This window comes from Zosterops lateralis (assembly GCF_965231275.1).
Source record: "Zosterops lateralis genome assembly, chromosome: 7".
NCBI lineage: Eukaryota > Metazoa > Chordata > Aves > Passeriformes > Zosteropidae > Zosterops > Zosterops lateralis.
In genome coordinates, this window is record NC_139767.1 from 11,452,606 (window position 1) to 11,468,682 (window position 16,077).

Sequence of the window (16,077 nt, forward strand, 5' to 3'; positions counted from 1 at the left end):
GTAAATACTCTTGCTCATCTTTCCTTTAAGTTCCCTTACGGTAGTGGAAGGCTGGAGCCTTCTCTTTTCCAGACTGAGCAAACCCAGTTCTCTCAGCCTTTCCCCAGAGGAGAGATGCTCCATTTCTCTAATCTCTTGGTGGCCTCCTCTGGGCTCACCCCACCAGGTCCCTGTTGTTCTGTGCTGGCCCCTGAGCTGGATGCAGTGTCCAGGTGGGATCTCAGAGCAGAGGGGCAGAGTCCCCTGCCTTGCCCTGCTGCCCCTGGGGCTTTGGATGCAGCCCAGGACACGTTTGGCTTTCTGGGCTGTGAGTGCCCATGGCTGGTCATGTCCAGCCTCCCCTCCACCAGCTCCCCCCGACAGGGTGGTGCTGGGCTGATGGCAGATGATCTTAAAGGTCTCTTCCAACCTTGATGATTCAATACAGTCATTTTAAAAAAGACATTCAGAAAGTGTCCTATTAAATTCCTTATGTCTGACATAGAGTTGTGTGGTGACAAAATGCATGCAATAAACAATAGAAAAGTAAAGAAAATAGGTTCTTGTTACACTTTTGTCTCAGCCTCATTACACAAAGTTTATATACATGGAAAATATTTCTAAAATGCAGCTGCATTTTCTAAAAAAAAAAAAAAAAAAAAAAACAAAACAACATTATCTAATGTTCCACCTAATTTTCCTTTATTTGTTTACAAATAAAATAAAAAATAAAAATGGAGTTTTGCCATAACATACAGTAAGATACCGTCCTTGTGGGTACAAGTGCCAAGCAACTAGGAATTGTGTGCAAAAGTCAACAGTGCCAAACTCTGGATTTCTGCAGACTTTCTGGAAGGTATGAGCTAGTTATATATTTAGAATATATAATATACAATATATTATATAAAATATATAATATTTTACATATCATATTCACTATATAATGAGATAATAAATTCCTAATGTTGAGTGTATTTTTATTTCTACCTGAAGTCCAGTAAAAATCCACTTACTTAACTGTACATGGCACATATAGGAAATGTGTCTATATTTTATTTAAATAGTTTACTCAGTTATATCTGCAATTCTTATTGATTTTCATCTGGTATCATCCTAATTTTTTATTTGTAATTTCCTTTTGGAGGTGTTTCGTCACCAATTTAAGGTATTTAAAACTTCAGCTACAGGCTCATTTGCTAAAGGGTCAGACCAAATGACAGGTAACACAGAGCAGCTACAGTCCCAACTGTCACTTGCTTTATTCTGATCTGTTACTGCATTTTCATTTTTGACAATATCTAAATATTCATAGGCTACTGTGTTTTCCGTTAATATTTAGGACCATAAACTTTTAATTCAGACTACCCTTCAGTAAAGTGAAGAACATTAGAGGAAAGAGCCAAATAAATAATATAAATCATCATCTGGTCCTAGTACAGGGACAATAAGTTCTCTTTGAAATTGTGTAACTCTGAGTGATCACTTACTACTTAAAACTCACTTCTTTTTATCTTTCTGCAGATTTGCATTCAAATAGCAGTTCAGGCCATTTAGTAAAGCCATAAAATAAACACGATTCATTTCTCTTGACATCTGATCATGCTCCAATTGCAGCAAAGAGAGGGAATGGCATGCCAAACACCAAGGCTCTCCTGTGCTCCCTGGACAGTTCTTGACCAAGAGTGTACCCAGAAGCCAGGTATCTGATGCTTAATATCTAATGAATGAACACAAGTTACATGTCACTGAAAGCAATACAGGCTGGTAATTCATGGATGTTGGATTTACTGCAAAACAAGCAAAAATAAGTGTAACACATTGTTTTTGTGGAATAATTGTCGCGGCCGAAGGTGAAGAAGCGAGACACATCAATATGATGAGTAGGCTAATGCTTGCTTTATTGTTGCGTCCGTGTGGACTCTTATACAGTTTTTTGCTTCCGTGCATGCGATCATGCATTTTCCTATTTGCTATAAACATATTGCACGAGGCAAGCATGCATAAAGCTCTACTACTGATTGGTTGGCACTCGCCTAGCAAAATTCCTGTTTGCGGTTTTTAGATGCTGCCTCCATATGTTTTTTCTCAAGTTCTGCTTAGCTTTGCATGACTGTTATCTAGCTAGCAGTTTCAAGGTTACTGTGTCCTTTATATCTTTCTGTAAGCATTATTAACTGTTAAAGCCTCAACAAATAATAGTATCTAGTTTAACTGTATTAGTAAGGATATGTTTTCCCTTACTCACTGGGAATAGTTCATGCATAGCAATTGCAACTTAAATGTGGCCATTGCTGTCAAAAGTTACAGTGTAGGTACAGCCTTTGGTCTTTCTCTCTGTAAAACATTCATTTAATGAATCTGCATCTTTCTATGCTTTTTTTCACCTTTAAGCTGGCTTGGTTTTGCCTCAAAAGTCTGGACAATGTTCCTGTATTTCTGCACTGTGAGGCCAGACCAATATACACTATTTCAGTCAATACACACACACAAACACACACATATAAACAAACAGTGCAATAGGTTTTGGACCTCAGATTTAACCATGTGAATTATCATTATAATTCAGGCTTAGTACAGCATGTATTTGGCATAGAAGTGTGCAGCATAACCAGCCCCACAAGCAAAGTGCCTTTTGAGCTGTGTGTTTTGGGAAATGAACACAGGAATGTTTTTGGTTTGATGTTCACTAGTTTCCCAAGGAAGCCGGGCTTACACATTCATCCTCTGTATAATTGTGTTCCACTTTACTAATTTCAGTCAAATTTGATGGAGAGGAAAAGGCATTAAGAAATTGATTTTTCATTAAACATGTGCAAGAAGTGGTGTGATTACAGGAATACTTAATACTATAATTTCAGGAAAACCTATATCATGAACTCAGGTCTTGTTGGACATCAGCAAATCCAGAAAGAGAGAAGCTATAATCTGCCCACCAGAAGTGCTTTAATCATAGCTCACACTGTATTAGGCACTACAGGATTAATTCCTCAGCCAAGATTCTTCTCAAACGTGAATATGTAGGTATCTGGTAAGGTACAAATTCAGTTCCCACATGATTAGAGCTTTCACAAGTCTGTGTTTTTTTCCCTCACTACCTTTCCTTTCTATTCAGTTTAAAGACCAGTCATAGGATCCCCCAAGTGACTGAAACCCCTAATTCTGCTCTTAATAAGATATATAGGCTGTGAAACTTGGCAGTTCTTCCTTACTTTGAGTAGCTGGCAATTAACTGGAGATTTTTACATGTGAAGTGTTCCAGTGTGGGAGTTCCTCAGTGAGGTGTAAAGGAAAGTATGACCATGGGTGGAAATGCAATACTTCACGTTTTATTTTAAATTTGTTGCCCACAATAGTGACATAAACACTAAATGAAGGCAAATTGGTGATTGCCTCTTCAAGACTTGAGACCACTGTGGAATCTGAGGAAATGAAAACTCATTGTTGGATCTGGAAAGAAAACACTGCCTTGTGGTGTAAGTTCTATTTGATTTGTTTTCTGTTTTTAAAGTTATGTAAGGTTATTTGCTCTTTTGTTTGGCCAGAGTTTTATAGTGGTTACAGTCACTTCCAAGTTTCCTTGTGAGGGAAAATGTACCAAATGTATATGATGTGTGCAGGATCAAAGCTGTATTTTAAGGGTTTTGCATAGAAGCAGAGGGTTTTACAGCTTCTGAAACTCTGTCATACATCATTCACTAAAAAAGGTAGAAGCAAGTGACTCTCCAGATGCTGTTTAGAGCAGATTATGAAATTAGTAAGTTCATGAAGATCCATGTTCACATAATGCTACTCCTATTTAATGTGTGATTCCTTTGACTTACTTTATAGAATATTGTAATGTTGGCACACAGCAAGGTAAGGTATTTTGACAATTACTGCATTACAGAAACTGATGCTTTTTATTTCAACCTTCTGCATCTCTGTAAATCTTCAAATAGAACATTAATTCTGCTTACTCCAAAATGACCGATTCCTGGATCAAAGTTAGCAATTAATGTCCACCTGAGCTAATGGCAGAACTGGGCACACTTAGCCAGTAAAAGAGAATGTATGTGAAGAGAGTGTGAAAGGGCTTTTGGACTTAGAAGAGATTTTGGGGAAAAGCATTTAATAAGGCTGAAGTTCTTCCATGCAATTCACAGTCCTAATATTACCTGCACCACATTAAGACAGGGCTTCTCAAATTCTGTTGTCAGAGCCTTCCTGCCCTTCCACGTCTGTCGGTGGGCAGGCAGCGTATAATCTACTGGCTGTGAATTCATCACTGTTGTCTCCTAACTGCCCCCATGCCTGTCTGTACATTGCTATTCCGTGTAGAGATACTAACAGCTCAAAAACAGCCAGAAGGAAATTTAATTTGCCACTGAGAAGGAATTAGGTGTTTTTCTCCCTTAAACCTAAAGGAAATCTTTGAACCCAAAGCCAAACACCTCAAACTCTTCATAAAAATCTCTTGACAGCTAAGTGGAGTATCTGGAGTGTTCTACTCCTTTTCTCACAATGTACTAAAATTGATGCTAAGGGTTCACACCCTTGTTATCTATTTTTTTATTAATTTATTTTTAATTGTAGGTTATTAATGGTATTGAAAATGGTTTTCAAAGATACGTAGCTGGGAAGTTACAAACACCTAACTCCTTTTTAAAACACGCAGAGATGGCACTAAAAGGCCGGAACCGTGGATTAGCGGTTAATGACCACTGCATATGCCCCTTCGGAAACGCCCTTGGCCGAAGGTGAGAGCCCAGGTGAAGCCTTTCAGCGCCGGAGCTCCGGCCCGGCTGTGACCCCGCAGGCCAGGCCGGGCCCTGCCCCTCCCGCCGCCCGTCAGCCCCGGCCCGGGCTCGCGGCCCCGCCCACCGGCCCCGGCCCGAGGGCTCCGCGCGCGCCGCCGTTGGCGCTGAGGGCGCTGAGGGCCCCGGGGGCGGTGCGGGACGGTCCCTGCCCCTCCCTGCCCCTCTCCCCCTGCCCCTCCCTGCCCCTCCCTGCCCCTCCCTGCCTCTCCCTGCCCCTCCCTGCCCCTCCCTGCCCCTCTCCCCCTGCCCCTCTCCCCCTGCCCCTCTCCCCCTGCCCCTCTCCCCCTGCCTCTCTCCCCCTGCCTCTCTCCCCCTGCCTCTCCCGGGTTAACTTCGCACTGTTTGTAAGGCGGGTTATTTAAATGCCTCAGTTCTAAATCTGTCCTGACAAAGCACGAGCTGGTTCTGGTCCTATTGTGGAATGGTAGAACCTTGGGGTTTTCCCCTTTGATGTGTAAACTCGGATAGTTAACGTGAGGGATAGACACGCTAAAAAAAACCCAACTATGGTCTTCTCAAGTTTCATGGTTTACTAGTTAATTATTTTGCCTCTCTGTGTTAATGTCTCATTGTGTTGATTAATTCGTTAATCTGTTTTAATTAACAAAGGTAAAGACAAGCAATTCTTTCAACTTCAGACACAGAAATCCTCGTAAGACGTAATAAACTCAATTTTGAAATGTGTCTAAAAGATAATTTATTTATTTGGATGTTCCCCTTCACGGTGTACAGATTGATTTTGAGGATGGATAGAGGCGCAACTGCTAAATCGTCATCTGCTGTGTTCACCTCAAATGCTGCTAAAGGATGGATGAAGAAGAGGGATGGAGCATTGCAAGCTGCAAAGTGGAATGCTTCTTTAGCTTCTAAAATCAAAACTAAATTAATAAGTAAGTCCTGTTGAAACTGAAGCCGTATACTGTACTTGGAATATATGACTTCAAAAGGAATAGTGATTGTATTTAACATAATTAGCTGAAATTCTGCCTGTTAAAACTATTCTGTAACAGGTATAGGTGGGTTTTCATCAGGACAGTGGGCATATATATATTGAATATAAAGCTTTTTTCTTTATGTTGTCAAAACTTATATTTATTATGAGAATGTTTGAATGTTTTAACTTGGAACTCTTAAATTTGTAAACATATTTATGCCTGTGAAACTATCAATTTTTAAATGTTTTCTTCTTAAAATAACCTTATTTTTAAAAAGCTAGACTAGAGCAAGAAACTATGCATGAAATAAACTTGAAACAGACAGAGTAGGCATCAGAATGACAGCCACATAAACAGTTTTATATTGGAAAGTGTTAGGCTTTGCTGCTGTTGCACCAGAATCTACAGATAAAAACGTCATCATATAGTGATAGTTCACACAGAGAGGGCCTGGAACCGAAGTTGTTGAAAATAATATTATTTTGTCTCCTTTAGATAACTCATCTATGTTTAAAGTATCTTTACAACAAAATAACAAAGCATTAGCTGTGGCTTTGAGTGTTGAAAAAGAAAATTCTCGCAAGCTAAAGAATGAGAAGATTTTTCTTCAGAAGGAAGTAGAAAAACTCCAGCTTCATAATATCTCACTTCGTCAAAAACTAACTTGCGTGGTATGCTGAAAAATATATTGTTTAAACTTAGAGCAGCTAAACTAAGCTTTTATCTTTTTTTGAAACTTAATATTGCTTCTTAAAGTGGTGGCTTAAAATACATCTCAGATTTGCGAAGTTATATCACCTGACAGCATAATATTTACATTTGATTTTTCGTTTGTAGCTTTTTTTTTGAACTATTTTGTCTATCAGTGTGTATATCTATAGCTATTTTAGCCCCAGGTTCACCTTTATATTTAGAGGTATTGAGATGAGTTTGTGTTCAATTAAGTCTAAAAAAAAGCATAGATTCACTTTTTATATCTTGTCTCTTCTTACATCAGAAGTCACTTAAAATATATTTTTTCTGTTATATGCAGAATAAAACTCTTATTGGAATAGATGCATATTTGAATGAAAACCTCTTAACTGCAATAGAAATAAGCAGTCCTTCTGAGGTAAGATGTTTTTTCAACTTTACCATATTGAACTCATCTTCCAGGATAAGATTTTCAAAGCATTAAATTGAGTGTAATGTTGAAATACTATTTGAGTTGTAAAACATTTACCCAAATTCCTTAAAACTTGGAATTAAACCAGAATAGTAAAATAGATTCAATTTTACTGTACTGAAAATTTAGGATTTAATCTGGTTTCCAAAGTATCTAAAAGTAAAATATCAGCCTGAAAGAAGAATCATGTGGTTAAAAAAAAAACCTTAGCTCTTCAGTATGTAGTGAGCAAGCTACCTGCCTTCCTTGCTTAGTGCTGCAATAAATATCTTACATCTGGAAACTTAACCAGAAAACGTAGTCCATATTAGTCCTTGTGTCTTGGAAAAAATACAATCAATTTTTAAAAAAGGAAAATACTGTGTTGTCTGTTCTCAACTTGCTTAGTTTTGCTCTGTGCTTCTTTATGTATACTGCAGTGTGCATGAGTTATAGCTACATTTAGAAAGTCTGTACATTCCTTTGGGAGAAAAGAAGGTTATGTATTTTGATGAATTTTGTAACAAAATATTTTGCTTTAAAATTATTGCATATGTTTGAATATCATGTGTCTTGCATCAGTGCATGTATTTTTTTCCCATTCATTTCCGTGGGGTTTTTTTGGCTGTGGATATTTCTAATACTTAAAACATAAGAGAGTATTTAACTATTCGTATTTCCCTGCTCTTCTTCTTTTGAAAGGATCTGCAGAGTTCCTTTCCCCTGTCAGCTGGCCCGAGCAGCCCCACTGGTGGTGAGTTCAGGAGTGCTCATCGGTCAGTTCGGTAGGTGCTTATGTTAAATGCCAAAGGTGGTTGGTGTCTGTCACTTTCTCTTACAGCTGGTCTTTGTACATTGTCTTAGGTAGTTTTGAGGTAATGAGAAAACCATTTCCTGTATATTCCAGAAACTACCTGTTTGCAGCTTGGAATTTACAAAACTTGTGTTTGAGTAACTCACTGCTTGTTTCATGTGAACTCACCAGGCCAAAGCAGAATTCTCTATCGTCAAAAATACATTTTCCCCAAGACAGAACCCAATATCATACTTGAGTTCTTGTGTTCTGCTATTATACATTATTAATAAAATGTTATTATTATAATATTTAAAACAATAGAATGTCATGATAGAAAATGTAATAAAAATCTTCATGGTAGAATTTTCTATTTTCAGCTCTGTAGAATTGCCAGCAAAGCTTCCTTTCATTGCAACAGCTAATGCAAAGCAGCGAGGTAGCCCTTCTCTGGGTGGAGCATCAAATTCTTATGAGTGTACCACTAATTTGACAGAGGAAATGCATTCAGATCAAGTCAAGTTTGCATCACTCCGGCCTTCTGGTACAAATAATCAAAAGTTAATTGAAACAGAACCAGTGGTTGACAAGAATAGGTTTTTGAAAGGTATGATGTATTTCTGTGTAAGTGATTTATTTTTCAAGCTCTCTGAGAGAGAGTATTTAATAATTTGTTACTCAATGTGCAATACGGAATGTACAGGAAGTTTCCTAAACTGTAATAAATAAATGCTCATCCATAAGTATAGGTTTCCTTACAATCGTTTATAGAATAATATTCATTGAAATTACATAGCTAAGATAAATAATAGCTGAAGTAGTTATAGAAAAACAGTTTTATTTATGTTGAATTTCAAAAGTCCAACTTCAGTAAATTATGAAATTCGCTTCAGTTTACTAAATTTTTAAGGACCAACCATAGAACGTGTGTATTCAGTTAAAAAAAAAAAGTGCCATTTTCCATACTTCTGGTTCAGCCTCGAGTAGTTTTAGGTAGATAACTACACTCTATTCTTCTTTTCCCCAAGCTGCTGAAATTTTTCTCTTTGCAGAAAATCAACGGTGTGCAGAATTAAGTTCCAATAGTGCCTTCCTGACTCATGGAAAAAATACACAATCCTTAGAACAGTCTGAGGAGCCTACAGAACAATATCATGGTAGTTCATTGCCATCCTATGAAAATGTGACTGAAAGAAAGAAAAATGCAGTACTTTGTAAGTCAAAAACTCAACCTAATATAAAGGATTTTGATAAAAAATATATGTCACTGAATCTGCCTCATCATGATATCAACAGCAGCAATGCCAATGACAGGAATTTACAGGAAGGTACAAGTGACTTGCCTGGCATTATTCCTTCACCTCTTAAATTTAACAGTGAAAGTAAGGCAGATTTTAACAAGGTGCTTTTTACTGACAAGATGAAGCCTGAAGAAACTGTTTATGATGCTGATATGGAGTTGACTGCCAGTGATGCAAGTGAACTACTCACAGTTACGGCAAAAGGCAATTATAAATTGCATCAAAATAAAGTTAATAATGCCAATTTTGACAAAATATTACCAAATTTCAGAAAAGTAAAATATTCTAAGAAGGATAAAGAAAATATTAAAAGCAAGACTGAAGTCCTTTCAAATTTGCATGCAGAAGAAAGGCACTCCAGGACTGACCATAGTGAAACTTCAGAAACTACTGATTCACAATCTCAACTATTCCAAAGTCAGACAGAACAGCTACCTACAGGAAGTTCTGTAGAGCAGCAGAGTAGAAAAAGTAAAGCTAAGGATGCCAGGAGGACATACCAGGTTAATGTAATTAGTCCAAGAAAACAAGAGACAAATAAAGGAACTTTCTCAGAAATGTTTGGAGAAGTGGAAAGCAGAATGCTAAAACCCAACTCAAGCTCATCTGTTGACGAGATCCCACCAGAAGTTTACTGTGCTGAACATCTACCATTCCAAGATAACACTTCTGGTGTATTGCCTTTACAGGAGGATTTTCTGAATACAGATAAGAAAGATAACAAACCAACAATAAAAAGAAAAACTTCTCAAAACCTTTCCAAAGCAAACACAGCAAAATCTTGTAGAGAGGAAAATAGCCAGTATGGAGAAAATATTTCAACAAAATCTCAAACAGAGATAAACCAATGTGACAGCAGCACGAGAAAACAAGACCAGAAGAATATTACAGAGAGAAAAAACAAGCGAAAAAGTAGCTACAGAAAAGGTAGAGAAACTGAAAATGACATTCCTCATAACGTTAGTCAGAAAACAGACCAAAAGAGCAGCCATTTTTCACCAGGCAGATTGAAACGCACATTGGCAAAGGCCGGCCGGAAGGCGTATGTAATACCAAATGACAATCTTACACGGTTCTCAGTTTGTAAAAATGAAGAATTAAAAAATAAGGATTCATTGCTTGGAGAAGCTGGAAAGAAAGTAACTGTAACTCAGCAAATGCAAGTAGCTTTAGTTACTCAGAATGGTGTAGCTCTGAATACCCCACCAGCTAAAGAACAGGTTGATGATGATGCTAATAGGTTAAAGAAGGTAGATTCCAAAGCAGTGGCAAATAAAAAAACCTCCCACATAAGTAATTTTCCTGATCAGAATGTAAAGCAGAAACAGAGGTTTAGCTCTGATATTACTGAGACCAGACGAGAAAAAAGTTATTTCAGGCATTTTGATCAGGGGGGTCAGAATACTTTGGATGACCAGGAAGTCCCTCATGAAATTAATTTCTTTGTGAGTAAGTTGAAGCCTGTGATTGAAGTTGAATGCTGTAAGAATATGCCGTTTAAGGCAGATAGCTTCTCCCAGGAAGGTCTTTCCAATGTGGAGCTCCCAGCTCTTGATACCCACAATGCTTCCAGCAACTTCTCTATACTGAAAAGCTCTGAAATCTATGGGCAAAATGATTGTCATGAAGCACTGGATGCTGAAAGAGCAGAACAAAATATGGATCGTATTTCCAAACAGAGTAACAAAAATACTCTGACACCTTGTCATGGTAAGTGTGAGGGCTAAAAAAAGCAAGGCATTTTGAATTAGGTAGTGCCTGAAATAGTGGTAACATGTCTGCTCTTAATTCTGTCCTCTCATTGCTTGTTTAGAGTAGATAAAACAGGAGTGGAAAAAGGTAAGAATGAAAATCACCAAAATCTTCTATATCATGTATCTGTCGCAATATCTTTCTAGGTTGTGGTGACTAAAATCTTTATTTTTTAATATATCTCAAGATGATACTTAGAAGGGCAGATGTAAGTAGTCTACATTCTTGAGAAGCAATTTTAATTAAAGCATGTATTCTTTTTTTGAAGAATTCCATTACATTCAAAAAGTTGGGAATTGAATGATAAAATATCTTGAGCTTTTTTATCCCAAGGAACCAAGACAGGACTACACTGTTCCCTTCTTAAATGGGAAATATAGCTGGACCTGAAGATTTCATTTTTGATTCTTTAGAAACAATGCAACTCAACAGGAATTCTGATATCTAAAAGAAATATGTTGAGTAGGTTTTTCTATAGCCTGCCCATGTACCAACTTTGATGTGACAATCTCTTTTTTTAAGTAAGATACATTAGGAACATAATAAAACTTTAATGTAGTCTGGAAGATAGGTTTAAATTCTTCTATAATAAATGCAGTCAGTATAATGCAATATAATGGCATAAATGGAATATAACTAATACTTCTATACAAGAGTTTAACTATAGTTTAGAACATAGCTTTGAAATTTCATAGTGTTAGGGATCTATTTTGTAAACGTACTTGTTCTCAATAAGTTCCTGTTTATTTCATAATCTGAGAAAGCCCCGACACCTAGACAGTACCCTAGCTCAGGTTAATAGTTTGTATCCCAAACTATTAAGCTAATACTGCCTTGGCTTCATTTGGATGCTAGGACACAATGGCCAAAAAGATCTCCTGTTTTACACAAGCACAGAATAGGAACATTGGCAGAATGAGAGCACTGTGTGAGGTATCAGTCTTTGTGATTTGCAGTTGTGTCTTCTCATCTTCAGTTCCTTCTTTGGAAGGTGGAAAAAGCATCCCATACTTTTAGTAGGTTTAGGGGTAAATTTGTAAGCCCTTGTGATCAGCAGTATCAAACACTGCTGGCATAAAAAGCTAGGTAGTTATTTGATCTTCATCTATTTAAGCATAGTTCAAAAGACAAGTGTTCATCCTATATCCAAATCTTGAATTGAAAGATTGCTATGCTCATTTTTTACACATAGGCCTAAAAAGAAAGCATAAAGCTGAAAAATGCAGAACTAAAAAACACTTGTACAGCTTGACTCTTCAGATTATACATGCGTGCCCTCCCCCTGTGTTCAAGGCCAGGAACTGTGTGCAGTGTTACTTTGCAAGAAGGGAGTCCTGAGCAGTCACGGGACTCTCTGAAATGTCCCATGAGCTGAGGCAGACCTCAAACAGCTCCAAGTTTGTACAGGATGAAAGGTGCTCTGGTAGTATTTTCTTTGATCATCTATCCCATTTTGTGTTGAGTATCTTTAGTGTATGAGCAGTAACCAATGTACCTGAATTAAGAAAGACATATTAAAAAGAATTATTGATTGATGTTTACATAGTGATTCTGGAAATACTTAAAATGAAGCATATAAATGACTGTATTTACAGGGAGAAAAGCTTTCCAAGATCTGACAAATACTGGTATACAACTTCACACTTCTGTACCTAAATCCCCCCAAACTTTAGAAGACTCAGCAGTACCACTGAGACGAGGCAGACCCACTATTTGCTACAAGGAACCCAGTCTGCACAGGTAGGTACACATAAATAGGGGCTTTTGTTCTTGTCTTTTGCCTACATAACTATCCCCAGTAAAAACTGGTTATTAAAGCCCCAAATAAACAGTTGAGATATCACAAATCTCTTTCGCAAAGATACTTCAGTGTCAATATAAAGCTTCTCCAGTTAGTGTTGCAGAATTTCCAAGTGCCAGAGTAAGACAGCAATAGTATTTAAATTCTAAAATACAGTTTGGACTAATTGAGAATAATAGTGAATCTTAATGTTTATTATTATATAAACCCCTTTAGAGATGAATTATGAATGTTATACTTAACGGTAAATCATACCATAATAATGTCCTTGTAATCTTGTCAAATGGAAAAGAAATTTATGTACTCTATAATATAACTCAGTATTTTTCCTTTAACTAGCTGTATGTAATATAAGAAATAATTTAAGGTATATTAATTTGATAGTTATATTAGATACATTATTAAGTAATTTGCCTCTTAGGAATCATAGCAAAGTTAGTGGCACAGGATTTTATAGGTTATTAAAAGACAAGACATAAATTCTGAAATAACTTCTAAAATTAAAAAGAGGATTTGAAACCCATACTTCCATTAAGAAAACTAATATATTTACTCTTACATGAATATATCTAAATATAAATGGACCTTTATGTTCATTACTTCTGAAAATATTCTCCAAGTTTTTTGCCAGAAAGTTGTTGAGGGTTTTTTTTTGGTTGGTTGTTTGTGTGGATTTTTTAAAAGTGTAATATTAATTTAAGGAATGGTTCCACTGAGTTGAGTCTGTGTTAATAGGATGTGTATTCATGAAGTAAAGACAATAGAAAGGCTTCACTGGAACAGTGTTGAGAATGAAAGGATTATAGCAACTTACTTAATGACAAAGGTATAAAAAAACTTTTTTTTCTGGCAATACTGTGGCAGGAGAAGAAGATAAATGCACAAACTGAAAAAAAAATTGGAGCACTGTTCTCATACAAGCTCAAAATATTTTTTACTCCTATAAGTAAGATAACAGTTGAAGGAGTGAAACTGAGGAAAGGTAGGAGCTAAAAGTAACGTAGGAAGTCTTCACTTTTTCACAAGCAATTCAGAAATATTTATGCCAGATAACTTATAAAAAAATTGGAAAGGGATTAGTCACACTTTTATTTTACTACGTGACTTATATGCTAAAATGCTGTAGTACTATATAATTGACACATTGCCACTCTTATCCCAAAATGATAATGGTTCTGTATTTCTGAGAAACAGTAACTAATAAAAAAAAATGTTCATGTCAGTCAAGATTTTAGATGATTGTCTTTTATTTCTATTTTATTTAGATTTATGCTGTCCTGAATGGGTGCTGTTAAGTGTTTGGTTTAAATAAGTTTTGAATTTTGTTTTATAGGAATATCCCATCCTAATATGATAGAGGTCACATAAAAAGACTAATTTTCTAGCATTATTTTGGAAAGCAGTAGTTATCTATGTCTTGCCTTTTCAGACATACTTATTTTCCACAAATTTAGTTTCTTTAGTGTATCAAGCTTTCATTAATGCTATTTACTATTTGAATTATTATGATTACATTACTATAGTTGCATACGTGCTTGATTATATTCATACCTGGTGTCTTTTACTTCTTTTCTTTACAGCAAATTAAGGCGAGGGGATCGATTTACAGATACACAGTTCCTGAATTCCCCAGTCTACAAAGTAAAAAATAAAGGAAATTTTAAAAGCAAATCAAAATTTTTTGAAGAATAGAGAATGGCCTTTATGGACAGTACTTCTAAAATGGGTACAATTGTTTATGTATATATGTAAATGTTTAGCAATATAGACAGTTTGTTGTTCTTTGATTAGTAACGGTCTTCCACAGTGAAATTTTCTGGAGAAGAACCTCTCTAAAAGGGGCACAGAGTACTTTACTGTGGAAGGCATATACAGGTTAGGCTCACTTGTGTTTTGCATTTCTGGTCAGTAATTTATAATCTGTTTAAATGTCTTGCAGCACTTCTTAAATTGTTAGAAAATATATGTTATAATGAAAAATAAAAATAAACCTGCTTTGGGAATTGTACTGTGAGTTTTTCATATTTATTTTGAGTGGAACCATTTCTCAGTGCTGGTTGGAGCAGACACACGCATCCTGAATTTTTATGAATTTATTGAAGTAGATGGAGATAGTCCCTCTTTTTCTGATAGTTGACTTTTGGATTTGATGGAATCACACTGAGATTTCAATCTCAGGAAATCTCATTGAGAAATAATGGAGGGAAGTCAAGTGTCCACAGTATGTGCCAGAAGGCAGCAAGGAAGGAAAAAGTACTTCAATAGGAATTCAGTGGCAAATAGGATCCAGACAAAGCAACACCTTCCGTTTCCAACTGAGAGTGCCAGTGTGACGAGTATATGTCATACCATTCAGCTTTGAGCTTTTTGTACTGCTTTCCCTCTGCATTCCATAATGTGCTCTCAGCTGAGGGTTTTCTGGCAGTATCTGATTTGTAGATGCTGCCAGATGCAGGTGATAGCTTACAACCCACACAACTTATACATTACAATGGATAAGATTTGGGCTGATTTTGCAGAGAGTAATTTTTGATGAGATAGAAATGAGTTAACTTATTTTGGTTATACATGGTGGTTCTTCATGCATATGCAGATGTTACTAGTTTACACGGGCTTAAAAATTGATCAGGCACATTAATGGAAGAAAAATCTATGGAATTACCAGAAACACCATTTCTGGCACAGGATGTTCCTGAACTGCAAATTTTTGAAGGCTGGAAGATGATTCTGGAGAGGCCTTACTATGCCTTTGACCAATTTTTGTACCTTTTCCTGGTCCTGTTAACACTTTCAGAGACAGTTCTTTGGTTAGCTTGACCTTTTGTCTGGTACAACATTTTAAGAGGTGTAACTGATAGTCTTAAATTTATAATATATTCCTTAAAAGTATATTCTTAAAATATAATATATTCTTTAAAAAATTATATACTAAAAGCATTCTTTTAAATGTATTCTTTGTACTTCATTGTAGATTACATTGTAAGCTGGGAGGCTGATGGAGAAAACAGTCCTTTAATACATGTTAAAGACAAGAAGGGAGTAGCTGGCATTGATTTGCAATCAGGAAATCAGGCTTTATGAACCTGGTAGTCTTCTACAACTGGCTTGGTGGGTGCGGGTAGAGCATTAGACGTTTGTCTCAATTATAGTAGGGCTTTTGACATTTTCTCTGATAACATTCCACGGACAAACTGATGAGGTGTGGTTTGTTAAGGGCACAAACCCTTAAGTGAATTTGTGGTGAGTTGTGAGTGACATGAGAAAATCTGGAAGGCTGATTAGTGCCAAATGGTCCAGCTGGAGGAAAAACATTAGAGCTTCTTAGGGTTTCTGCTGCCAGCAGTGATTAACATGTTCATTAACAACCTGTATGAGCCAGTGCACCCTACACAAGTCTGCAGTTGACACGAAACTGGAAGGAGTGGCTGAAACACCCATGGTTCTGTCACTGTTCAGAGGGATCTGGTCAGGCTGGAGAAATGTGCTGAGAGGAATCTCAAAAAGATCAACAGGAGGAACCTACATCCTTCTGTGAGGTGCCAGAATTTCAGCTGTGCATTTTGACAGAAAAGGGAC

The 16,077-nt window shown here is 36.7% G+C and overlaps 1 protein-coding gene across 1 annotated transcript; it reads left to right on the forward strand.

The window, feature by feature from the left end:
* The first annotated feature begins 4,728 nt into the window (after window positions 1-4,728).
* SGO2 (shugoshin 2) lies at window positions 4,729-14,469 on the forward strand. Its single transcript, XM_083865685.1, has 9 exons — window positions 4,729-4,906; window positions 5,508-5,665; window positions 6,206-6,381; window positions 6,744-6,821; window positions 7,557-7,639; window positions 8,028-8,254; window positions 8,700-10,658; window positions 12,296-12,440; window positions 14,082-14,469. Exons 2-9 carry the CDS (start codon window positions 5,521-5,523, stop codon window positions 14,191-14,193), a joined length of 2,925 nt encoding a protein of 974 aa, XP_083721811.1. The 5' UTR covers window positions 4,729-4,906; window positions 5,508-5,520; the 3' UTR covers window positions 14,194-14,469.
* The last annotated feature ends 1,608 nt before the right edge of the window (window positions 14,470-16,077 follow it).

Coding starts and splice junctions, on each gene's coding strand:
- SGO2 (XM_083865685.1), top strand. CDS start 5,521: ATGGATAGAGGCGCAACTGCTAAATCGTCATCTGCTGTGTTCACCTCA. Junction 6,382..6,743: donor GTCAAAAACTAACTTGCGTG/GTATGCTGAAAA, acceptor TGTTATATGCAG/AATAAAACTCTTATTGGAAT. Junction 8,255..8,699: donor CAAGAATAGGTTTTTGAAAG/GTATGATGTATT, acceptor TTCTCTTTGCAG/AAAATCAACGGTGTGCAGAA.